This window comes from Anas acuta, chromosome 14 (genome assembly GCF_963932015.1).
Source record: "Anas acuta chromosome 14, bAnaAcu1.1, whole genome shotgun sequence".
NCBI lineage: Eukaryota > Metazoa > Chordata > Aves > Anseriformes > Anatidae > Anas > Anas acuta.
Window position 1 is genome coordinate 4,333,931 of NC_088992.1, and position 25,433 is coordinate 4,359,363.

At 39.3% G+C, this 25,433-nt stretch overlaps 1 protein-coding gene across 1 annotated transcript in view; it reads left to right on the forward strand.

Annotated features, from left to right (window-relative positions):
- The window catches only part of SPOCK1 (SPARC (osteonectin), cwcv and kazal like domains proteoglycan 1), a 286,277-nt gene that overhangs the window by 198,603 nt on the left and 62,241 nt on the right, over positions 1-25,433 (forward strand). The window contains exon 6 of the mRNA XM_068698036.1: positions 25,063-25,177. Within this exon, the coding sequence (XP_068554137.1) occupies positions 25,063-25,177 (115 nt within the window). The remainder of the gene's footprint in view (positions 1-25,062; positions 25,178-25,433) is intronic.

Consider the following 25,433-nt stretch of genomic DNA (forward strand, 5'->3'; position numbering starts at 1 on the left):
TGTTCAAATAACCAAGTGATCCAGCAAATTCCTCTGCTTCCTTTCAAATCCCACTTAGTTTTGTGTTGACCTGAAGAAGCTGCTGCTTTTTGGTAATGTCAGATAGTAAATTCAAAATCCCTAGCAATCCTCTACCAATTTTATATCATAACTGAGAGCAACCAGGCTTGCATATCCACTGATCTGTGCATTGTGACTACTTCTGGGACAGCTTCCCAGTTAAACTCTGTGTATATGTGTATGTTCATAAGACTTTTCACCTGGCATAGTACTAACTGTGTGAGCAGCTGAAATAGTTTTTCCTCTATTTGTTTATTCAACACAGAAGGTTCTAAGAGCTCTGATCAGCCCTTACAGGATAAGAACTACCTGGTCACGTTGCAAGATTAGAGGATCTATAAAGGAGTAAGATTTGGTACCCATCTTTAGACTGGAAGACACTGGTCTATCATCTGTGTTTTACAAAGTAAATGAACACTTTGATCTAGAGAACAAGCCAAAGACATTTGTGTTGGTGATTTTTCTGTGGCTGAGGTGTTTTTTTATTTTATTTTCACAACCACATTAGATTATTTTAAAATGTATTTGTTGCTCAAGTACATCACCAAAAATGACTTGCTCGGGCATGTTTACCCCAAAGGAGAGAATGCTAGATACTGTGTGAAAAAAAGCGTAACTTGGGGCTTTTTCTTAAATGTGGGGAAGAAGCCAGCACAGAATGACAGAAGACAGTGTACTTCTTAATAAGCTTCTACATTAAAATTACAGCAGGTGCACAGGGAGAAGGAAGAAAGCAGTGAGTTGACTGTGGCTTGTGTACTTTGAATTATTGTGTCAGTAGTGATAGATGGAGCAAACAATAAAATCTGACCTGTCACACTATGCTTATGAGGCTATGAGCCTTAAGGCATTTGTAATTGGCTTCAGCCAGCGATGTTAATGAAGGTGGATGGGAAAATTAGATTATTTGAACAATACAGACTGCCTTATATTTTTAGTATGCAAAAGAAAAGGCTTGAAACTCGGAGGCTGAAGCTGTGAGGCTTGTTCTCTGTAAACTCTCTTGTCCCTTCATAATAGAGTAGGCAAAGAAATAGTTTTTAAATAACAGGTTCACACTGTAGAATGTAGGTTATTTAAAATGATTCTGTGGGGCATAGTTTTTAAACAGTGTGTGGGAGGTGCAATGCACATAGTTTCCATTAACAATAATGGGATTTATGTGTGTACTTTATATTATGCTTCGTGCTCAAATGTGCCCCTATAGTATAGACTAGAAAATGCATCCTGAGGCTGACATTATTCAGTGTGTTGTCACTGTGGCATGAAGTGCACAAATGAATGCATTTCTTGTATTTGAAAAATATGTGGATTGTAGACATACAAATAAATTGTTGGAAACAGTAATGCATAAAATAAATAAAAGTGTTTAGTTAGAGTTAAAAAGAAATCCCACTGATACTATCTGCATAATGCTGAGGATATACTGAGGGTAACACTGGGATAGTTGTTGCATGTAAAATGATATAAGCATTTTTCGATGAGAATTCTTTTCTATAGAGAAGAGTCAGTCTGAGCTCATAGTGTTTTCTTAAAAATCACTAATCTGAACATTCACTGACTTTAAGGGAAAGCCCAAAATTTGTAGGGGAACCTGGCTGTGCCCTCAAAAGCATGAGTACCCTGGGCTGCAAATGCCAGAACCTGCTCACTGGTACCTTGCAGGTTGACAGTTCTCCCCGAGCAGAGAAGGAATGAAACGAAGTGGAAGTGGTAGAGTTAGGACAAAGTCCTCCAAGTCTTCAAACCATGGAATCATCTTGGTTACCCTTTGATGGCATGACAAGGATTGGGCCGTTGTTAGAGACTCCTTTCTCCTTTCATGGTCTTGGATTAGAGTCTGTGGAAAGGAGAAAGGAAAGTGGCAATACTATTATGCTGGGAATGGGAAGATGTTTTAGGGGACAAACTCAAAAAAAGAAAATGGACTTCCTTCATTCCACTGTTTGCAGGATATGCTGGACCTATACCTAGTTATTATCATTTAGATGATACAAGTGGGCTCCTCTGATCCACAGAGATTTCATCCCAGGAACAGAACGGAAACAGCTCAACTAGTTGCATTCTCCCAGCTGTTCATCAGTGCCTAACTTAATAGACAAAAGCAGTGCAGATAGTTCAAGCTCCTTGTAGCTATACCTGCTCATTCCGATTTCTGTATAGTTTGGACAGTTCCTCAATGATACATACTTCTCCTTTTTCCATTTTAATGTGTTGTTTCTGCAAATAAATATGTAGGGAAAAAGGATTGCATTGTCAAAAATACAAGATTCCTCTACTTTGCTGCAATGTAATCCTAGTAAAAGTAGTTTTTGCTGCAAATGTGCCTCATACCACATTTTCCCTAGGAACAAAAATCAATATATGTTTTGTTCCAAATGTATGGTAGTGGAGGATATTCTCTTGTTAATGCAATCTTTTGTCTTCCATTGTTGTTACCTGTGCAAATTGAGGAAAGAACGTGAAGTGGGTCACTTTAGGTCTAGCTAGCTGTATTCACTTTTTTTCTTGTAGTAGATTGTAATGAATAGGTAGGGAAATAAAGGAGAAAGGGAAGTTTTCTAGTTTGGGTTTCAGTAATGCTAGCTGTGAAACTTCAGTATGAATTTCTGTAGACTGATAGAGCAGACATCTCAAAAGACTCTTAGTAACCTGCATTCTCACCTCAAAAAAGACCTTTTGAAAATGAGTGATTTGAGGGGGAGACAGTGCTGAAATGTCTCTTAAAGAAAAGTTTCCTTGGTAGCATGGACAGGGTAAAGAACCTTTTAAAAACTTTAGCAGTTGAATGGAGATGGTTTTTCTTCAGTCAGTGGCTCAACATAGTTTCAGTTCATTTGCATTGCATTGATGAGAGAGTTCTTAAATGCAAGGAATTATTCATAGGGAAGCAGAAGCTTTCAGAGGAGAGATGGCACTGTTATTCAAGCTGTCTCATCCAATTTCTGCACAGGACAGAAAAGACAAGAAAACCTCATAGGATGCAGTTCTAATCTGGGTTCTGCCCAGCCTCGCAGTTTGCCCTGCAGGACATCTGCAAATAGATCTCATGTCCTGGGGCAATACATGGCAGCATCATGCAAATCCTCCCTATTTGATCTTGTCTCTTCTGCAGATTACATCAAACTCCACTTGAGCACCATCAGGATGAACTGGAACCGCTGATGGGACTCAGTCAGCAGGGGAATTATTTTTGTCCTATTCTTGTATGAATCTCTGTGGCTGTGCACCACATGGTTCTTGAAAACTGGCCTGCAGCCTCAATATTTTGTGTTGAGACATAGAATTTCTTTTCTAGCAGACCAGTAATCATATCACGTAATGCATTTTGTCTACCACCATGTGCTGTTCTGTCTTTAGGTGAATCTGGTCTCTTATTTTTTCTATTTGAGCAGTTTCTAGTTCCAGCTAGGCCCTAACTGAAGTATTACATTGTTCTAGCTAACTGGAAAGGTGGAATCTGGATTTATTTCTAATTGGTTGTAGCTGCCTTGTAATCTCAAGCATAATTAAGTGCATTGTTTGCACAGCATTCTCACACCTACTTTGGATTAGGGTGTGAGAGGATAGAATAGGACAGACATGATAATGTCTGTTTGTTTTTTTTTAAAAAAAAAGTTTCTATTATGGTTGTAAATGCTCTGAAGTGACTTTCTTCCTCTGCACTATAGCTCCCTTTGGAGGCTGGGCTGAAATGCTCAGAGCCTTAAAATCGTGCAGATAGTGCTCTGCTTTGAAACAGGCTTTGGATGGAACTCAAGACCTGCATTAAGTACTGCAGCAGTAACTAAAGTGAAGGCCAAGTTTGTGCAACCATTACATTTTGCTGTTTGTTCCCAGGTTGCCTCTTTCTACATCTAGGTCAGTGCATATCTGCATAGTGTATTACAAAAAGAACTGCCCTTGTTTTTTCTCCAGCTGGATCACCAGGTAATTTACCATCCCTGTTACAGTGCTGTGCTTGTGTTCTGGTATGGGCAGAGTGCCCTTGTGTTCAAGGTTGGTCTCATGCAGACGATGCGCTGTCACAAATGGGCCTGTGACAAAGACATCTGCTCTGGCTTACAGCTGGAGTCCCCAACGCCCATAATTATGCCTACTTCCCCAGAATGCAGTGGAAGCTTGGCTGATTTTGGATTTGCGTGATTACACTATTTCTGGCTAATTTGGCTAATTCATTGTGTTATTAAAACTTCAGTTTTGTATGCAGTTTTTCCAATTTTCACTACTACCCACACAGAATGAGAATACAAGCGACGAAGTACAAGATTCTCCTTGAAAATCTCAGTTGATAAGTAAGGCAATTTAATATAAGTGTTGGATACAAGTGCACAAAAGACAAAAGGTAGAGAATGTTTTCAATATTGTTTCACAGGATGAGACTATTAACAAAGCTAAATTGTAGTCATTGAAATTGTAGTCATTGAGATGCTTTTCATTTTCTTCCTTTGTCACTTTAACTTGTCTTGAGGCTGGAATTAGTTCTACCCCTAAATTTAAACCTCAAGTTCTCAAGAAAAAGGCAATAGCTAAGCCTGTAGAATTTATTTCTGAGTGGACCAATACTATTGACCCTATGAAACAAACTTACTGTAACGCTTCAGTTTTAATATTGGGCTAAGGTAGAAGTAGAAATGATACTTGCAGAGAAATAATGGAAAGAACAACTGTTCTGGAAGGGAAGCATTGGCTAGGATGAATGTCTGGAATGCACTGTACTGCTTACCAAATCTCAGTTAATAATTAAGTGATAGTATAGGGATTGTTAACTTCTTGGGGGTGTGAAATTACTAGCTCCTGCAATTCCTGTTTCCGTTGTCTGTGTCCCATTATTTTCACCAGTACTTACCAGGCAAAGAAGAGGATCACCGTGACTTTTCATGAGGCTTCTACGTACTTCCCCTGTGGTTGGGAATAGACTTGCAACATCTGGAGTCTTAAATATGTGGCATTATTTTATCTTTCAGTACCATTCAGAGTGTAGTTACAAGGTGAAGCTAAAGCTGAGGATAGAGATGTTTTTAAATATATAGCTAGCAACAGCACGTGGGAATGAGATGTACCTCCCATGAAATAGTTCTTACACTGCCTTTTAATATCCTATTTACCAGTGTCCCCACATTTTAAACCTAAAATTAATATATTTTGCCCTGGAAAAAAAAAAAAAAAGCAAACAGTGGTATCCCCAAACCTTTACTCATGTTTGAACATGTCATAAAGTGTACTTTACCTGTTGGTTAAGATTCAGTGCATAAATAACCTCTTGCAAGACTTCTTGATCCAGATTGTAATCAGGAACCTGTCCTTCTTTTTGTGGGCAACTGTGATAGAATTATAAGTGGAAGATCACAATAATGGTATAAATGGCTATTACTTACCTTATCTGCCTTAAGAATGATTTTTTTCAAAGACTAACAAATAAAATTATTCAATGGGATTCATTGTCTGTGGAAATGACATCATTACAAAGCAAAAGCAACACCAGGACTATATATAAATTTCGAGCAGAATATCTAAAGTTATAAAACTGGACTCTGCAGAAAGTACAAAATAATTCATTTCATTTGCAGAGGTTCTTACAGGGGATTGTGGATGCACTGCTTTGGAGGGGAAAAAAGCTTCTTATTAAATACAAATTAGATTAGACAAAGTGCTAAAAGCCTCCTGTAGATCAAGGCTCCAACTTGTTAATGGACTTTTCCCTTTTAACTTCAGATTCTCAAGTTATTTCAGGAATATCTTGCATTTTGCACAAATGAAAAGTACTTGCTAGAAATTCCAATTTTAGTCTATTTACCATTTTCAAGAGAGGTATGTCAAAGAGGCACCTGCTACCCAGGGGGTTAAATGCTGTAAGATACAGGCTGAAGCTTGAAAGATTGAAGACATTTACAGATTATATGCAGACAACTTAAATTGCAGGGAGACTGCAATGCAAAGCTGTTTCAGCTGATGCTCTGCACTAGGTAGGAATATGGCATGTTTGTGCAGGGTACCAAACCTGTGACCATAGGATGTGCATCGTGACTGAAATCTGCTGAAGTTGGTATCAAAAGCCTTGCAGTTCAAATGAGCAAATAAAAAGTAGAAAGCAGCTAGCAAAAGCCTCTAATCATAATGGAAGAGGAATGCTAGCATTTACAGAGACTTCTCTATTTTCAAAACTGAAATCTGTCGTCGTGGAGCCTATATAGGAGGGTTAGTATTGGAATTGTTTTATTGCTTAAATATTTCTTGCACAGGCAACACTGAGCAAAGAAAACCCTTTTGACTTATGTAACTCTTTGATAGGATGCCATAAGGTCTTTCACTTTAAGCCAGTAAATTCCAGAGCAGTAATTTAAAGACTACACTTTTCCTTAGATCTGAAAGCATGTTCTAAATCTCGTGTTTAGTTTGACCTATTATCTGATACGTCTGATCCTGTATTGCCAAACTGAGTTGCATCACCTGTAGGTAACTTTTATCTGATGTAACTTTTGCCTACCATAAAGCAGCTTGCCTAGAGGAAGGCAGTGGGAGGGAGGTAAAGAACAAACGTGGTCAGCCCAAAGCAGAGTATGGGCTAATTGTGTGAAGGTTTGTGCTCCTGTAGGAGGCACCATTGTGTGTGGTGTTGGGATATGTCAACACTAATATTTGCATGCAGCGTGCATTCAATGGAAAGTAGGTTTTTTTGCCTGCAACAAACTGCCAGTATTGCTAATTCCACAAACTTCCATAGCCAATTACTCTTGTCAGACACTGGGATTGCTATTTAGTCTGTCTGTGAGAAGTATTTACAGGTGAAAGTGAATTTCTACTGTGATAATGAATTTGGCATTATAATCTAAATCACTGCTAACTTCTGTTTGTTGATTCCTTATATTTTATTAGAATAGTCTCCACACCTAAGTAACTGGCAAGTAGTAGGAGGTCATTTTGCATGGCACTCAGGCTAATCTATGACTAAAGAACAGTGATTGCATTTGTTAGATAAATCAAATGAGAAGAATCATTCACTTATCTCCTCGTGGCCACCTTGCAGGTTGATGCAACACAAATACTCAGATGATGGTTGGCAATAGTATCCTGGTATTTCAACCTTAAATCTTTTTCATTCATTGTGGTGTTCTATTAGTTTAAACTACAGCCCTTTTTTTTTTTTTCCCATTAGTAGACAGTTATTGAAATGTTGTTTTTCTTCTCCTTATATCTGTGCTAGAACTTGAAAATGGAAATAATGACAAATTTTAAATCAGAAGCCTTATTAATATATTTCTTTTTGATGCACTATCATAAATTTTTAACTTCACCAGTGGAAGAATGAGCAAACTTTTGAATAAACCTGGCAATTTCCAAATAATTGTCTGCAGTGATATTATATTAAAATTATACATATATATTATATATTACAAAATAATATTTAATATTATATATATATAGCATGTATAGAAAATATATAGACTTGTGTAGAAACAGCTTAGGAAAAAAGTGTTCTTCATTATCACTGCTTATCTCTCTACGTTGACAGGAGTCAAAGTCCATCAGTGTCTAAAATGTTATCATCTAATTCTTGTTCAGAGAAAACTAGGCAGCTTTACTCTAGTATCAAATCATACAGCTTACCAGTAAATTGAGTGACCAACTTAAAGGTACCTTTAGAAGAGAATCTGAGATGTGAGCTGACACTGAAACTCCAGTATCTCCTTCCCTCGGGCAAAAACTCTCAAGACTCTCAAGTATATGCTGTGCTTTCAGGGTGGCAGATTACTCTGTGGGATTTATTGCGTTGTTAATATGCTCAAGACATCATCTTTCACTTCTGTGAGAGCTGAGGGCATTGTCTGGGTTTTTCTGCTTGTTGTTCATCCCTGGCTCCCTCACTGTACACCTTCGTCTGTGTTCTGGAGGAGGCTCTTCTGCCACCTCCCAAAATCTGCTATTCTCTAGGCCTTGAATTTCTTCCTTATTGACAGTAATTTTCCTCCTCCTGGTCAGCTCTGGCATACTGCTGATAGAAATCTAATAAGCTAGTCCTTTGACTTAAACAAACTGCATCCAGGAAGAGCCTGTGAAGTCTTTCTGTTCAGTGACTTTAGTTTCATCTTTTCATCCACGCTTTTGGGAAGGTGGAGAGAAAGGAAAGATCCTTTTTTTTTTTTTTTTTTTTTTTTTATTCCTTCTTTCCTCTAATTACCTGATCCTCTTGTTTTGTGCTGGCTCTACCCCATTATCTGAGCTTTCTGCACAGGCACTCCTTTCCAGACCTGTACTAAGCAAACAATCGCTTTCCTCTGTGCTAACTTCGCAAATTCAGAAAATCGCCACCACCTCCACCCCACCTCTTTTCATTTTACCTCAAGAAGTAAGATGCCCTGTCATGCTATCAATGCATTTTATAATGTAGGTTTTGATGTTTAATACAAATGCTTCCCTGTTACCTAGCATCATCTTTGTTTTGGGAGTGGGGAGGAGGCAGTGGGATGAGCAGAGCAGTCATGCATCATTACACACAGAATATGCTGTGGATATAAAAAGCAGCAATGTATGCAGGGAAAGCGTTCTCTCTAGCGTATCCAGGAGGCTAGGAAGGAAATCCAGTTGTATAATTCATGTTAGGTGCCCTTGCTGCTGATCGTGAATTTAGACTTGATCTTGGCAAATCAGTCACACAGAGAGAGTGACAAGGAAATGTAGCGCTGGTGACAGCTTGTATTGTGAATATTTCTAAGGTCTTGGTTAGGGCACAGTGGTGGCCCAAAGTACAGGCTGAAGGTCTCACCAGGTAGGTAGTCTTGTCAGGGGCAACTGTGACAATCAAACCTTTCTTAAATTATGATTTTCTTTTTTTTTTTTTTGCCATGGAGAGTTGTGCAAATCCATCAGGTTTTCTCATTCTCAAACCATCAGCCTACATGCTGGGCTTGGGGGATAGGTTTCTTCAGTGATCTTGTGCATGAGGCTGTGGGTGACTTCTGCAGGCTGCTGGCATCCTTCAGTGTTGCTCTGACAGCAAAGCTCACCCACCCCTGCTCACTTCATTTTTAAACAGAATGAGCTGGATCATGTCCCCCCAAGCATTCTGATGAAGGAAACCCTTCCTGTTGGGATGAGACAAGTGAGAGACCAGGAGAATGCTTAAGGGCAGACAGTCTTTGTCCATCAGGCTGGTGATGCTGGGGTTAGAACAAGAAGGAGCTAATGTCTTTACTGGGGGACAGAGGCTGGGACTCGCTGACCTTTTAACTGCCCTCCCATGGAAAGGAGGGCACAGATGCCCCAGCTGGGCTATCCAGGGCAAAGCAGATGCCTCTGCTCTGAGCGGTGGCTAACTCTGCATGGGGTTTCAGTCATGAAAGCAGAACTTGGACAAAGATGCCTCAGTTCCTTGCATTTCAAAGGTGACATCCTCTGGACAATTCAGGTTTTGTGGTGGAAGCCACAGACGTCCCTTTTCCTACTGCAAGTAATGGTTTCAAGGCTTAATGCTGAAAGTGTTCCATAAACTGTTCCTAAAGAAGCAGTCATCTCTGACTTTTAATTTGGTGAAGCTTCGGAAGTAATTTACAGTATTAATATTATAGTCTGCAGGAAGGGTGATATACTGCCAGTTAGAAGGGTAATTTCTGAGGTCCTCTGAGGACACCCAGGAATGTCTGAGACCTGCGAGAGGGAAAAGAGAGGCTTTGTCTGCAGCATTGCAGCTGAGTGAACTGCTGTGACCAGCTCTGAGCTCAGCCATTTGGAACAAATGTAACATTCACGTAAATGGGAAGTAAGTGCACATATCAATGAGTGGATAACTAGCTGGTAAACAAAATGCACAGTGTAGACATGAAAGCTTTGCTGTGCTGTAATTCTGTGAAGTAGCTTTTTTCCAAGCAAGTCATGAGGGGGGGAAAAAAAAACACAAATCACTTGCTGATAAAAACAGTTTGAATATCAGTGGTATACAACTGGTTATTTGATCCTATCTGGAGGAAAAAAAGTTCTATTGTCCAGGTAAATCTTTTGATTCTTGAACTAGCACATTTTAGGAAAAAATCTCAGCCTAATGGGCTGAATCTGCTTTGAAAGTATAAATGGATTTTCCAAACATTCTTCATGGACTTTTGAAGCACGTAAATATGACTTCCAAACTGCACTTTTATCTAAGGCTTCCACAGGGGTAAATGTTTGCAGGAATGTTCTTGTATTCCGTTTTGCTCAGTCCCATAACATTGCACAGAAGCTAGAATTGGTGGCATTTTCTAGTTCAAAAGGTCTGTTAATATTTATGAGGTCACTGTGTGTCTCATTGCAGGAAAACATTTCTAACCTTTGGAGTCTTGGAGTTCTTTGGGAGATAACATTTAAGTTTTACTAATAAGTTTCAGAAATTCTTTATGATTATTAGAAAATAGCATGTATGTCGCAAACCTTAAATACACAATGGCCCTCTGGAGACAAAGAATATATTAATCCCAAGAACTGGTAGTTTTGCTGTTGTGTTACTGTCTGGACTGTGTAACAGCTTCTGCATTTTTACTCACTTGATTTTCTTAATGTAAACTTTTTGGGGTTTAGGTTGGCGTGTTAAATGGAGGAAAAACTGATGAGTTTTGACCAGCTGATGTACTTTATTACATGCAATTGTTATTAGAAATAAGTGAACAACTTCTTTAAACTACAGCAGGAGTATAAGGCATTGAACTCTGTCGGGTTTTTATAGAACTTGTTGCTTATAGGTTTCAATTTGCTTCCAATTACTCCTTTTTCTAAGAGACCCTGGTTTTATTTTTTTAGATTAGATCTAGTACTGCTCTTTTTCAACACAAGGCTAAGTCAATAAAAGAAGTCTGAATCTTTAGGTATAAGCATGAGACTTGTTGTGCAATCTAAACTGCAATATCCTGAAGAAGGACTACTGTGTTGGTTGTTTTATGGTTATAAGGAAGCAGTGGATTCTGACAGGTGGTTTGTGTGCATCTGACTTGTAGTCCATGAACTACCTTGCATGGCCAAGAAAGGCATGTAAGAAAAGCAAAACTATTATCAGGAGGCTTAAAAAATGCAATGAACTGAACTTCTAGGAGCAAGTAAATAAAAATTATCTGAATGCCCCTGTATTAGAGTGTATGTTCAATACTCTAATGTGAGTAATTGGATCTTGTCATCTCTCTAGATTTTAAATATTTTTGTATAACCCATTATGTCATGTGCTAGTATAGACCATTTGATGTTTCTTGCTGTAGAATTGGCTTCACTTCAGCAGTAGTGTGCATTTGTACTCTTATAAATGCATAGGAATTTGACTCCTTTGTAGATGAAAGGAACCATATAAATGCTAATTTCATTGCATAATTGTCTTACTGAATATTTTTCAAAATATATTTAATACGATAACTGCAGTACATCAATACCAGTCAATTGAACTGCTTTGGAATCTTAGGACTAACAAATGCTTTGTTAAGTGCCTGGTGTTTATGCAAGATTTTGCATGAGGAATATTTCTGTCTGAATAGAAAGGTTCCTGCATTGCATTACCTTGTGTTGATCCAAGATTTCAACAACTCCTCACTAGAAATGCCCTCAAAGTAGTAGATGTTCTTAAGAAATTCACTGTCTTGACCTATGGGAAGTATGACAGTATGGGAAGTGTATATTAATTATAAAAGGCTTTTATTTAGGAGGCAAGCATTGCTGTAGAATACCATATTAGAACAGTAGAAGTGGCCCAGTTTTGAGGGAGTTTCTTGAAGCCTTTTGATTTTACCAGGATTCATGACCTTTTCTTCTGCTCCCTTAAGGACAGATGCTCAAGCAATTCAGATGGTCTTGGTGCTGAACTCACTGAAGTAGTAAAGTAGCTCAAATCCAGCCTGTTTTAAACTGGATTTTTTTCTTGTTAGGCACTTCATTAAATCAGAGGTGGCTGGTGTTTCTTCTGGTGTTGTTTCTTGTTTGTTTTTTATTTTTCAGATAAGCATTTGTCATTTCCATGTCATATTTCTCAAAGAACATCGTGAATTAACCAGACGTGTTTAATGCAACCTTGACAGAAAGGTTAATGAGAATTCAGAAGAATGCAAGGGAGGGAAACAATATGCATTGCTCCAGGTGAAAACTATGAGAAATCAGAATAAGTTGTAATTCAGCTTTTTCTTAAATTGAGGTATTTATTTTGTTCTACAGGGTATTTAATTACAAACTGAACTCTTTGGAGCAGTTCCACCCTTCAGTATTATTCACTACTGTCTGTCAATTCATATTGCGGTAGGAACTAGAAGGCAGGTCTGTCCTGGACTGAATTATGTCACCAAAATACATGTATGTTTGAGATAACTCTATCCTGTGTACTCTGAAGGCAAAAGGATTCATGGTCTGCGTGATTCACACTCTGTAGAATCAAGGTATTACAGCTGAGAAAGGAGAAAATTACTCAGAGTGAGAAGGGGCCAAAGGCATGCGGCTTCCTTGCATTTAACCATGGTATCTGCAGACACCTGCATATGAAAAAATGCAGGAAAAATCCAAAGGCTTCTCAGGCCTCTCTCTAAAGCTGAAAGAATTTTCATTGAAGGAGAACATCAAAGCATAGCACAACTAAGTCTGAGTCATTTTCTGTTCTTGAACTTTGCGTCTGATTGATGATTTGTCCTATGCAATGAATGCTTCTGCACTGAGCAAGAAAACTCTTTAGGAGAAGTCAGCAATAAATAAGTATTGCAAATACAGTATATATTTTTTTTTTTATTTTGGGGAAAACTAACAATTTTGATGATGGTAATCACAGGGATCTTTTTCTAACCTGATTAGAATCACAGTTTTGACTGTCAAATCAAATTGGCATGCGATGGTTGGAGCTTAAAAACCCATCAATTAGCTTCTCTCTTCTGTCTGTGGTGGCAGTTACCTGTGCCCTAGGCATGACCTGATTACTTCTGTCGTTCAGCTTGCCCGTTTTATGTATAAATAAATTATTCTTAAACTCCTCCTTTCTGCAGGAAAGTCAAAATAGGAGTAAGAAACTTTTATTTGCATTATAAATCATCTACTGACGTTCAATTCTTGAACATTGTCCTCTTGACAGGAAGAAGAAACAAGAATATCTTGGGTTATTTGTGTTCACTCATAGCTAATTGTAAGCTTAAATAAAAACATTTGCATTTAGTCACCTTTTTCCAAGCTCCATGCCTTCATTTAGTTAAAATGTAAAATTCCTTGTTCCAGTATCCAGGTGATTTGATACAGGTGTCAAGGGGATTAGCTGCTTTTGGGTAACTGGTTTATAAGGCATTGTACTCCCATTGTACTCATTGTACTTTTCCCTTTATGTGTGGGCAGAGGACGCACTTAATGCTTCCTTAAAAGTTGTAATCATAAATCCGGTGAACTTCCCGAGAAGTGTCAGCCTCTTAGCACTGAAAAATAGCTATTTTTTTTCATTTCACAATTCATATTTTGAGCTTTTACCAGCAAACAGTTTGAGCCATTTAGAACATCAAAGGAGGTGTTTCTTGGCTTGGGCACATCTTTAATTTAAAGCAGATTTATTAAAGGCCAAAATAGGATAATGCTGCAAAAGGATTAGCTGTGGTTACTTGATTTCTGAGAAAACAAACTAATTCTGCTTTCTTTGTATAGGTGCCTTTCAAAGTGAATCTATTCACTGAACATTGCACTTGGCCTGGGGTTGGCTTTTTTATTTTTATTTTCCTTGTTGTTGTTGTTTCTATTGTCATCTTTAGAAATCAGAAACATTGCTAAAAGCTTTAACTTCAAAGCTCAAGCCAGTTTACTCCTCGTTGGTTGCTATGCTCCAAGATGCATTCCCTAAGCTTCTTTGCTAGTAACCGCCAAATGTTTTGTTTCAGTGGTTTTTAGCATTTGTGCTTTCACTTTGGCTTCTGTTTTGATTTATTCTTCACAAAGTAAAAATCCTGAGAAGTCAATTAAAAAATAGATTGGCATTCTTAGGATTTAGATTTTGTTGCTATTTTGAAAGCAGCCAGAGCAGTAGTATTGCAGAATGCTGTTTATTTTGTATTAGTACTTAAGCTTCAGATTTGCTTCATTTATAAAACAGACAAATTCTCAGATCTGAAAGTTTAATTGATACTATACATTTCACACATCAGTAACAATGAATGAATACTGTTAGGACCACATCACAGTTGCTGAAGCCTGAGCAAGTCTACTGTGAACTAGTTAATCTGATAGATTTATTATGAAAGGAATGTGATAACTCCTCCGGTGAAGAGGGTTGGTTTACTGGAATTTATCTGCAATGTTATTTAGGAACAGAAAAACCCAGACTGACCTTCCCTTTTCGCATGAAAAGACAATGGTTGTTTAGAAAAAGATGACACACTATTTGAAAACCAAGCAGGCATGCTGTAAAGGCTCATGTTTTCACTTTTACAGAGGCACTTCAGGACTTCATCATATATTTGGCATGTGTCTGATAATGCAGGTGAACTACTGAGTTTGATGGTATAGCAGTATACACTTCAGCTGCTCACTGCATCGCCAAGTTGTCATACAAGTCAGGGTGGTCCGTATATATTATACATCCTTCCCCACCAACATATTTTTTACTCATTCTAGAAACAATAATACCGTGAGTTTAAAGATATTATTGCTAGCTATGGATGTGTGAGCTCAGGAGCGGAGCATGAAGTACAGCACCTAGGCTGGCTCTTGGGCTCTCCTAGAAACTCCCCAGACCCTTATCCATGTGGGCTCTGAGAATATCCCAGAAACTTCTTCCTTCTAATCAAGGATTTTATGATGTTGGCCCTGGAAAGCATAAAGCTGTCTGAATATTAAATGCTGGTTTGTGTTACTGTCATTTGTGACAGTTACCAGATAGCAAGTGGACAGTGGAGTTCAATAGACTGATTATTCACCAGTGTTCCAAGGGGCAAAGCAAGCATTGTAGCAACTTTTCTTTAACTTATGCTTGTAAAAATACGTACCTCAGAGAGGGTTAAAATGTGCTTCTGAACTATTCTCAGCCTGTATGCTCCTACCAGGAATCTCATTCGTAATTACACTGTCAGATGCATCAGATGCCTTAAAGTAGTTGTAAATACAGTACTAAATACAGTTCTCTAACCTAATGCCAATACCTAATTCCTTGCTTTAAGCTTCTTATGTGCTAAAGAAGACATACGACTCTGCAATTACTGATTGATGAGGGGAGTTGGCTGTGAGAATTCTGAGTTACTGAGATATTGCCATCATTACTAATTGAGTAAAAGCCTTAAGGGAACATGTTTTTTTGCGCAGGTATGGACAGATGGATATGAGAGTGACTGACTAGATGAAGCATCGCCTCATCTGAAATCTGGATTGATAGAGTTGCACAGCATAACTAAACTGCTCTGTTTAAAATGTCATTGCGTGGGTGGGGAAACCCTGTGCTTGGGGTTTGGAATATCTTGTGTTGCCTTCCCCCTGCCATAAGTAGGCAGTTGTTTAGCTGATAACTGGCCTATCTGTATGTGCATAGAGCCACAGATCGTTACTCCTTGATTATGTTCATGTTATCTGATGTCATCTCCATGAGAGAAATTAAATTGCCTTTAGTAATTTGAAGCGAGTAAAAATGACAAATCATCGTTCTCATGTGATCAGTAAATGGCTACAGAATGAGAATGCATCTCAATTACATGGCAAGTACATTTCAAGCAGCATCGATTGTTCCAAATCTCCAATTGTTTTCCTGTGATTTTCTTTGTTTAAACCTAGATGGCTTTGGTCTATTAAAAAAAAAAGTACCTTCTTTCCACTTTGAATAACAGTATTGGCTGTGAACTCCCAACTCACAATTACGAAGTTAGAATAGAGAATGAGTTCATAGAGACAAAAGCAATATAAGATATAAAGAAAACAAATGCAGTAGGAAGGTGAGTTTAAAGTCCATGCTTTGGGATGTGGCAGACTACTGTACTGGAAAGCAAAAACCCCCATGTGTAGCTAGCGAATGGTCGTCATTAGTGAGCTATCGTGCAAATCCTGCAGAAAGAAAAGACATTTAGCAACAGGAAATGCTTTTGTATGTGAATATAGAATATGGACTATAAGATGCATTTGTTAAAATAAGCTGGCAGTGCTGCCTACATTTGCATTTAGATTCTGATCCTGGAAACATTCCCAACTAGAGAATTAGCATCTCCAAAGACAGTTCGTAGCAGTAATTACCAGGTGTATGGAATGATTTTGCCATGCAGCAAAGCATCCTGCAGAGATCCAAGTCAGTGCCAACTTGCAGCAGCAAGCCCTTGTGTGGGAGAGCTCGGGTGCAGAGCTGCCTCTGGGGGATGGATGTCTTTGCATCATCCCCTCAGCACTTCAGTTCCTGCATTCATGTTCAAGGAGCCAGCTTGCACGGCTTAGAGGGTGGGGATGATGTGGGTATTTGGAAATGATCTGAAGAGCCACCAAAAGTCTAGATTTCAATCTAAGGATGTGGCTTTGCTGGGGGAAGGAGAAGAAAAGTGCATGCTTACCTTGCAGTAGCTGTTGCAGGTAACTAGCAGGAGGTAGAATGGGAGGAGAGCCTGGGTAGTTTGCATGTTTAACCCAGGCTGGTACTTTGTGTTAAGTCTTGGGGGAATGGGTGTCTTTAGTTTGACTTGGCCATTTTTCATGACAAAAATGCTTTGTCTGCTTTGTCTTCATCTGCCTTTTAATTTGTGCTAGCCTCTTGAGCCAATGAGGGAAAAGTCAAAATCAGCATTGCACAAATGTTTCCACTTAGGAACTGACTCTTCTGCTTCAAGTCCCAGTGCTACTTGTCCCCTACTGCTCCAATAAGAACCTGAATTTCTGAACTGAACCTTCACCTCCTTGGCCTACACGATTGTAGAACTGACATCTAAATTACTTGTAAAAACAAAGTTAATTTCTGTATGACAGGATAGATTTTGGTGCCTAGAACTACTTTGTTGTTTGTTCACAAAATGGCAACCATTTCAATTCATTGTTGCATTACTTTAATAAATGGTCCCTTGAACGTCCTCTGTGTCCTGTATCCAGTGCTGTGCCCTTATATGCCATATCATCTAGCTGATGCAATTAACTGCGTCTTTAAAATTCCTGCTTCATATTGAGCTGATTTGCTGGCTATTTCTCAGGCCAATTTGTTTGATACCAAACAGTTTTGTCCTTCAGTGGTCTGTCCAGAAGTCCCCATATTAGTTGATTGTACTGTCTGTAAGGGAAGTTTCCAGTAGTACATAATTTCCATGGTTTGCAGCCCTGCCACTCAAACATTGGAACGATTCAACATGCCTACAAGCACTCACCCTATGAAGTCTTCAGACATCGGTTTGGGAAATGTCTTTTCTGAGTCTGTAGTTTCTTCTTCCTTTGATAGTTTTAATAGCAGGGTAACATTTAAATGCAAAGCTTTTGCCTACTGTGAGTCCAATTACAAATATGAAAGATTGACCAAGCAGTCCTTTAGGAACACATTGATGGCAGAAAGTTTAAGAATAGAGCTCATTTGTACTCTGCTCAGCTGTCCTCTGCAGCTGAAGGTCCTCTGTGCAATCAGAGGCTCTTTTAAGGATCTCTTGTGCAGTAATTCCAGGAGTTGGACTTGGTGATCATCATGGGTCCCTTCCAACGCTGGATATTTTATGATTCTAATTTGAAGACAAAGAAGAGGCATGAACTCATCTCAGGAGCAGAGCTGACCCTCTGCTGACCTACTCACACAAGCACTCAGGATCTTTGCTTTCTAAAACAACTCTGATTTTAATTGGTGAAAACAAGGAAGTGCCTTCTGCTCTTCTGTTGATTCAAGTTGAAACCGGTTAACTGGTTCTAGTTATAGTACAAGGCCAGAAAATATGAAATTAATACCACGCGGAATTGCACGAGAGCTGCCTTTTGCAATTCAAGTATTTTCTGAAGAAGGGAAAATATTGCCTCTTCCTGGAGGATGAAACTTCTGTTTTTCCAGTTGCTCAGGAGTTGGTGGTGAGCTGTTTACACTAATGCTGTAAGAGTCAAAATCCCATAACTTACCGATCCCATCTTACTGGGGCTTGGTAAAAATTAGCTGACTTTGAATGTTACATTTTATAATCTTAAAATTGACAAGCATGATTTTAGGGACCTGAACCATGTGCTTAGAGCACCTGCAGTTGGCAGTATTAATAATGTGACCTCCTGACTTGGAGTGATATTTAAAGATTGCCCGCGTCTTGCACTAACCACTCTGTTCTGTGGTTAATTTTACCCTGAGGGCAAAGTCCTGCAGCTCTCCCTCATTAGAGCTGCAGGATTGCAGAGGGCAGAGCTGTGGAGTTTGGAGCAATTTGTGGTCCTTGGGGCTTTGCTGCATGAGACCTTTTGGCATTCCTGCATTCAGCTGCGTAAATCTGTTCATCCCGTTTAATATCGCTGCCTTGGAACCTCAGTCTCTTTCTTCTTGACCCCACACCTGGAGACCATTCTCTTTTTCTAGCAGGTTATGAACCACTAGCCTGTCAGCTAAGCATGGAGTGAAAGGCTTTCTCAAATATTTGCTGTTTACCTGAGATATAATAAGGTCCTTCATGTCATTTCTCACAGAAATGGGGATTTCTGAGCCAATCAGCCATAACATCTGCTTCAAAGTTTACAGATAGCACACATTTTAAAAAGGGCTCTGTATGTATTTACACAATAGATTGTTTGTGTTAATTAGACTTTATTCCACCACCAGCATGCATGTTTAACTCCCATTAATATCAGCAGCAGCTATGTATTCTCATAAGGAGAACAGAGCTCCTAATTAAAACTCTATTTTTTTTAAGATATCTTTGTAGAGCTTTTATTGCAAAGGCAAACTGCTGTATATTAGCTTGGTTCCTATTGTAATAGAAAACCTTTTTTTCTAGCCTCCCCTTTATTTTTATTGCAGTAACACCAGTCAGTGCCATCCTGGAGCAGGGCACAACGTCCTGCAGTAGGCAGCTTACCCTGTGAACAGAAGGAGCAGCAAGCGTGTGCCCAGAGAAAAGAGATGTCTATGCCAGCGCGCAGGAATGCAGCCCTGCCACAGAATAGCCACTTTAGTCATTGTAAAGCCTATCCATGCGATCAGTCCAGTCCTGGGGACAGAGCTTGATCCATATTTTCAGTGCCTGCTCCAGAGCACAGAGCTCTGTTGTCCCCTCCCAGTACAGCCCCAAGCAGCGGTGCCTGGGCAAGGCTCTGCCTTACAGGAGCAGCAGCACTCTGTGGTGGGGGGAGAAGTGCCAAGGGCCCCCAATTCAAGCTGCACGTCAGGATCTCAGCGTTAGTTTGCAAACATGAATGCACATGACTGGCTTTGCTGTCTTCCAGCTGCCCATCTAGGCAAGTTTCAGGTTTTACAGAGCCTAGAAGTTTGCAGAATTCCCATTGAAACACTTTGTAATGTAAATTTTCGGCAGGATGCAATGGCTCTTCATCATGTGACATTTCTCATGAGCTGAAGAAAACATACTGAGCTTGTTTTTTATTGTCCCAAGTTTAAAAAAAAAAAAAGCCTCTCAGATTGAGGGCGTTCCAAATATAGCAATTTTTTTCCTCATGATGGAAACTAGAAGCAGAGGCTTATAAAGAAATTACTGATAAGAGTCCAAGCTAAGAAAGCAAAGGCAAGCACTGTACTAAAGCATGTAAACAAACAACCCTTCTCAAATGAGTGTCTGAATTCCAATGGATTCTAATTATCTGCTAAGACAGATAGGTAAGAGAACTTACTGATATAAAGTAACTCTGTATTAAAAACATATATATGCTGTAATTTCAGGAAGCCTCAGCTTCTGCTGGTGGCAGGTACTGAGTAAAAGATAAGGTAGAAAATATGAGCTTTTCTTATTTTTATCTGAAGTTTAGAAGAGTTGTATTGTGTGCAAACAAAAGATGCACCATAAAACAAACGCTGCGCTGAAATAATTCTCATTGGAAATGTAAGAAGCCGCAGGGCACTACAGAAGACACAGTGCCTTCCAAGCAAGAGCACTGTTCAATAATCGAGTTTTAGAGCCACTGCTCTTCGTAAAATGTAATATTTCAGTTTTTTAACATACATTTTAATTAGTATACTATAAAGTTTAACCTCCTGTTCTAATCTTCAGCCTGTCTTTTGAGAAGGGGACTTCGCAGTAGTTTATCTTCATTATGGATATTGTCTGCTGGTTCCTCTGTGCTTTCAGCAAAGATAATATGCTTAGCTCTCTCCTCTGCTTTTTAGCTCACATTTCAGTTAATGACAGAAACAATATAAGTTTGGAAGTTAACATCTTTTTTAGAGAGACTACAAGAACAACTACAAGAAACCTGAAATGATAGGTTTTGTATTAAAACTTTTGTGTTAAGACCAAATAAAATCAAGGTCTCAGAGCTTCCACTGTACTGAGCCTCATTGCTCTCTTCTCATCCTTCTTCCCTATTGTTAATTAGCAAGGATGTGAGATCAGCCAGGATACTGAGCCTCATCAAAGCACTCCAGTTGTCCGTCCTTTCCATGTCTCTACAACCACTACTGACCAGTCAAGTAACATATCCCAGGCTATCGCAGCAGCAGGAGTGACCCCAAAATTCTCAGTTACATCTGCATTCCCAATTGAAGGTGCCCTCAGAGCTAGAATCTGACTGTATTTGCCCTGTGTATACTGTAACTAAAATCATGATGAAGAAGTACACAGCCGTGTCATTATTGAGCTATCAGTCTTCATCCCAACATGAGTAGTTAGAGCACACTGATGGTATTTGACGCATTAAGTCCATCTATGTTGTTATGGGCATTTAGTGTTGCTGTGCTTCTGTCTGCCCTCCTCTGGCAGGGCACTATCTGCTGCCCTCAGCCAGGACTGGCCAGGTGCCTGCTGGAAGGAGCAGCTTCCCAAGCTGCTGTCTCACCCCAGATGGAGTCCCAGCTCAGCAGAAGGGTGGGAAGGTGCACATTGCTCAATGCTGGCTGAGACATGGCTCATCTGGCTGCTCTGCACCAACGCTCTGGATGGCCAGCAGCTGCCCATGTGCCTGAACACTGCTGTCCTGTTTCACCCCCATTGCTGGCTTACTCAGTTGCGTTTGAGGCAAACACTTGAGTTCCTTGTGTCATGAAGCAAAGCTCTTCTAGGCATCGATGTGGTGTGACAGCTGTTCTATGCTACCCATGTAGGTACTCATTAGCCAAATATACACTCTTGCGTAAAAGATCACAGCAGCTTATTTGGCATTATTACTTATGGGTAGGTTAGATCAAAACCTGACTGCCAGCACTCAAAAACCAGAATAAAGAGAGGCAGAGATATATTGTTTTATTACATCATAAAGAAATATCTAGATTCTCCTCTAACAGGAACCACAGGCTGGAGACAGACAAGAATGAAATAGCTGGGAATAAATTTTATGTAGCTATTTTCTTTCTCCCTCAGATGTGAATGCTTATGCAAAACACATTGCTGTAGATTCACTGACAATAAAGAGGGAATCATTATACGAGTAGTCGATTCTCAGGGGAACACTTTAGCCAAAACACTCTCTGCAATAATTTCCCACATCTTAGTTGAATAAATTAATTTATGAATTTTCCATGAATATGTTCAACCGTTTCTCCCCTCATATATTTTATTGATCTCCTTATACGTTTAGCAACAAATAACAGAGCTGCTTTTCCATTTGCAGTAAAATAGTTTAGAGATGTTTATGTGGGCCTTGGGGTTCATAGTAAACAAATGCAGTTCAAACACCAGGGAGGTAGCAGAGAAACATAAAGCTGGGCAGGCTCAGCAAAGATTCAAGGCATACCCGTTCCTACCACAAATCAGGCTGGACCCTTGAAATGAGAGGGACTTGGAACTGTGGGACTGCTTCTAATGAGTTGTGTAGAATCACTCCGAGGCACTCCATGGCTTCTGTCTGCAAAGCTTGTAATGTTCCCTTGGTATTAAAGACTGTAATATTTCGGATCACAAGATACCTTGTGTCTTGTTATTTTCATGAGAAAAGTAGATGTGGGTGGCAAAGTAAAGCAGACAATTTTTTTTCAGAAATACAGTTTCCATGGTTTGGGGAAAGCCAACAGGTACCTCCTAGACAGTCAATCCAGCAGCAGAGTAGTTCAAAAACTTATTTATTGCTCCATAAGAGATTCTCCCTGGCTATTCTGCTTCTGAGTATCACTTATTTTGACTTAGACAATGTCATTTAATCCAAAATTGAGCTATTCGTATGGATTATTCTTGCCTGGTTTATTTCAGCGAGTAAGACCAACGTCATGTGAAAAATATGACATCTTCATGTTTTTCTTTAGGAAAGGAAAAAACAACTACATAAAGTGATTAGATGTTGGATTGTAACCAGTTACTATACTAATTTAATTCTTAAAACCACGGAGTTCTTCCATCTTCCTTCCTCAACGCTGCCACCTCAGTTCTATTAATAAACAACCAAACATCCCAAAAGGGTGGAAATTCACCGTGGTTAATTGTAAGCATAAATGTACTCAGGTCTGCACTATTCTGTTCTTGAAGCTCAGATCTCATTCTTCCAATGCACATTCAGATCATAGAGATTGCCTGTTTCAAGCAGATTTTTTTTTTTTTGAGGTTTTTAGTTGTCATTTTTATAAATTATAAAGCAAGATAAGGAAAATCATGCCTTGTTGTTTCCAAGTATAACGCTTTCTTTCTTAACTACATATGTTAATGGGCTTGAAATAGGCCTTACCATTTTAAAGGTGGTATTTGAAGTATAATTGCTAATGCTTAGATACAAAATTTACATTTATTATGCATAATAAAATATGTAACTAATTAATGTTCTGTAAGGGATTAAATCATCAACTCCAGCTGCAGGAAGATTTATGGCTGTGTTCTCAATAACTTATTGACTATCAGAGTACACTGCAGAAAAAGAGACATCATCTTCAGGACTGTGCACTCAGTATTCTCTTTCCTCCTGGCCTCTTTTCCCTCTGATATGCTTTCTGTTGCGTTTGCGTTCTGTGCAAACAGCAAAGATTAAGGAAATGTGCTTATGGAGCAGACAGATGAAAAATAAGTACTTACATTCCTAGCAGTCTTGCAAGAAATAAGTAAAGTGCAAGTTAAGCTTGCACATGTTTGTGTCTGTCCATGCACTTTCTAAATTGGAAGGGCAGAACATCACACAGAGCATGCAACCACCAGGGTGCATTGATGTTCAGAATGTCTGGGAGATAATGTCAACAGAATAGGATGTAGGCACAGGATAATGGGCTCCTGCTGCTAGATTAAAGCCTGGGCAAAGATGAGCCCTTTCAACAAAAATAAACAGAGGCAAAGCCAAGGCATTTGCAGTATTTTCAAAGCAGGAGGCATTTATCTTGTAACAACATCCTGTTCTCTTCTCTTGGCTTCCACTGCACCAAAATAACAGAAGATGATGCTGTGATTTTGTTCGGTGGCTGTTGCTATAGGAGCTCTGGTTGCCCACTGCAGCTTCACTGGGTAACACCATGGTCTTCTGGTGTACGTCCTTTGGCCTTTAAAGAAGCTGCATGTTTCAAAACGCATTTTGTCATACTGTGTGAGCATGCTGATCTAATTTTAAATTAAAAAGAATTAATCTGTCATAAACCTCAGATTTATCAAAGGGATTTTGCAGCCCAGCATTTCCAATTTCGCCTGGCAGGAGGCAGTCTCTGTGGGGAGGAATGCCAGCCTCGGTGCTGCAGGCACAACTCCCCTGTCTATTAAAAGCCCTCAGACTCTGTTCTGGTAAAATCAGTGCTTGAAGAAGAAAAAAAATGGGATTGAATTCAGTTCATTAGGTATCAAGCCAGAGAGAACGCCTTGCACATTTTTGTTCCTGCTTCTGTGTTCTGTTCGCTTTTACTCCATTTTATTAGTACATTAGTCCAGTTTCCAGCAATCATGCTGCTGGGCACAGTCTGGGGAAAATATCCTTGAGGCAGTAGCTGCAAAGACAGCTACACGTGCACAAAGCTCTTAGAGGAAAGTCAGCTCTAAAACGTATGTAATGCAAACAGCAAAGGCTATGAATAGCCAGTATGTTGTAAATCAAGGCTTTTTAACTGGCACACTTTTGCGATATTAATTCTCCTGAATCATCTCATTCGTCCAATACTGCACATGTCCTGCTGTCCTAAATGGCCTGAATGTGGTGGTTGTCAAGAGGTGCTGTAAATCCCATCTGCCAAGGTTTTAGGGAAGGGAAAGGAAACAGCAATAATATGCAGATACAGGGAACCGTACAGCTCATAGTCAGTCTTCAGTCATTTTACAATTGTATTGTATTTTTGGAGTTGATTGCATGACAGATAGCTAATTTTAGGGATGGTGATGTTAACAGTTAGAGCAATTTATAGTTGTTGTTTGGAGTCATTTAAAATTTCATCCTTGTTGAAAGAAGCAGACGTGTTGAAGGACCAGTCTCATCTGCAAGTGACTGAGTCTCACAGCTGAGCATCTTCTTTGAAGAAAGATGTTTCATTTGTTGCAAGGATTGGAACGTTTTCATGGATGTTGCTCAGACCTGGCTCACTGCTTTTAGTGGAAGCTGGGAGCTCCCAGGTCCTTGAAAGACCAAACTAAAAAGTGGCAGTGATGCCAGCTGATATACAGATGATAAAAGGCACAATACCTACCCCTTTAAAGAGCTCACACCTGAAAAATGGTGTGCAGAGGAAACACACAGGGTGCAGGAGGCTTGCATTTTCTTCCCAGCTTTGCCACCTATCCTTCAGGTGACCTGGAAGAAGTTGTTTCAAGTTTCTCTGCTGCAGATTCCATATATTTAAGTAGGGAATAATAACATTTTATGATGCACATTTAGAAATGTCGTGCAAAACACTGCATAGGAAGTAGCTATTATTGTTGTTAACTGTGATAATAAAAACAATGGCATTTTCAATAGAGATTGAAGTTTTGCAATCTGTCCAATGCCATTACTGCTAAATGCAATTTCTCATTTAATCCACAGCTGCTGCTTTTATATCTTGTCCTAATTCAAAACATATTCTTGCTTTTTTATGATTTCCAGTGCAAGTTGGAGTTTCATGCGTGCACTTCTGGCAAAACCATCACAGCTCAATGTGAAGGGCCCTGCCCCTGCCTTCCAGGACCTGAAAGTCCAAAACACAAGACAGAGAAGACTGGTGAGTTGAGTTCTTAATGCAGTTATAGTAGATGAACTAGTTCCTGCTACAGTCTCAGAAAAAAATAAAAATAAATAAATAATCTTAACCAGTAGGTTTTACATGAAGCATTTTTTGAGGTAAAGCTAAGGTACAACTAACACTTTTCCAAACATTGCAATGCTTTCAAACAGCTTCTGCAAAACTAACACCCACTTGACAGAGTCTCATAGGAAAACTGAGTTCTGGCTCATGATTCTCATTTTTGTGTGAAAAT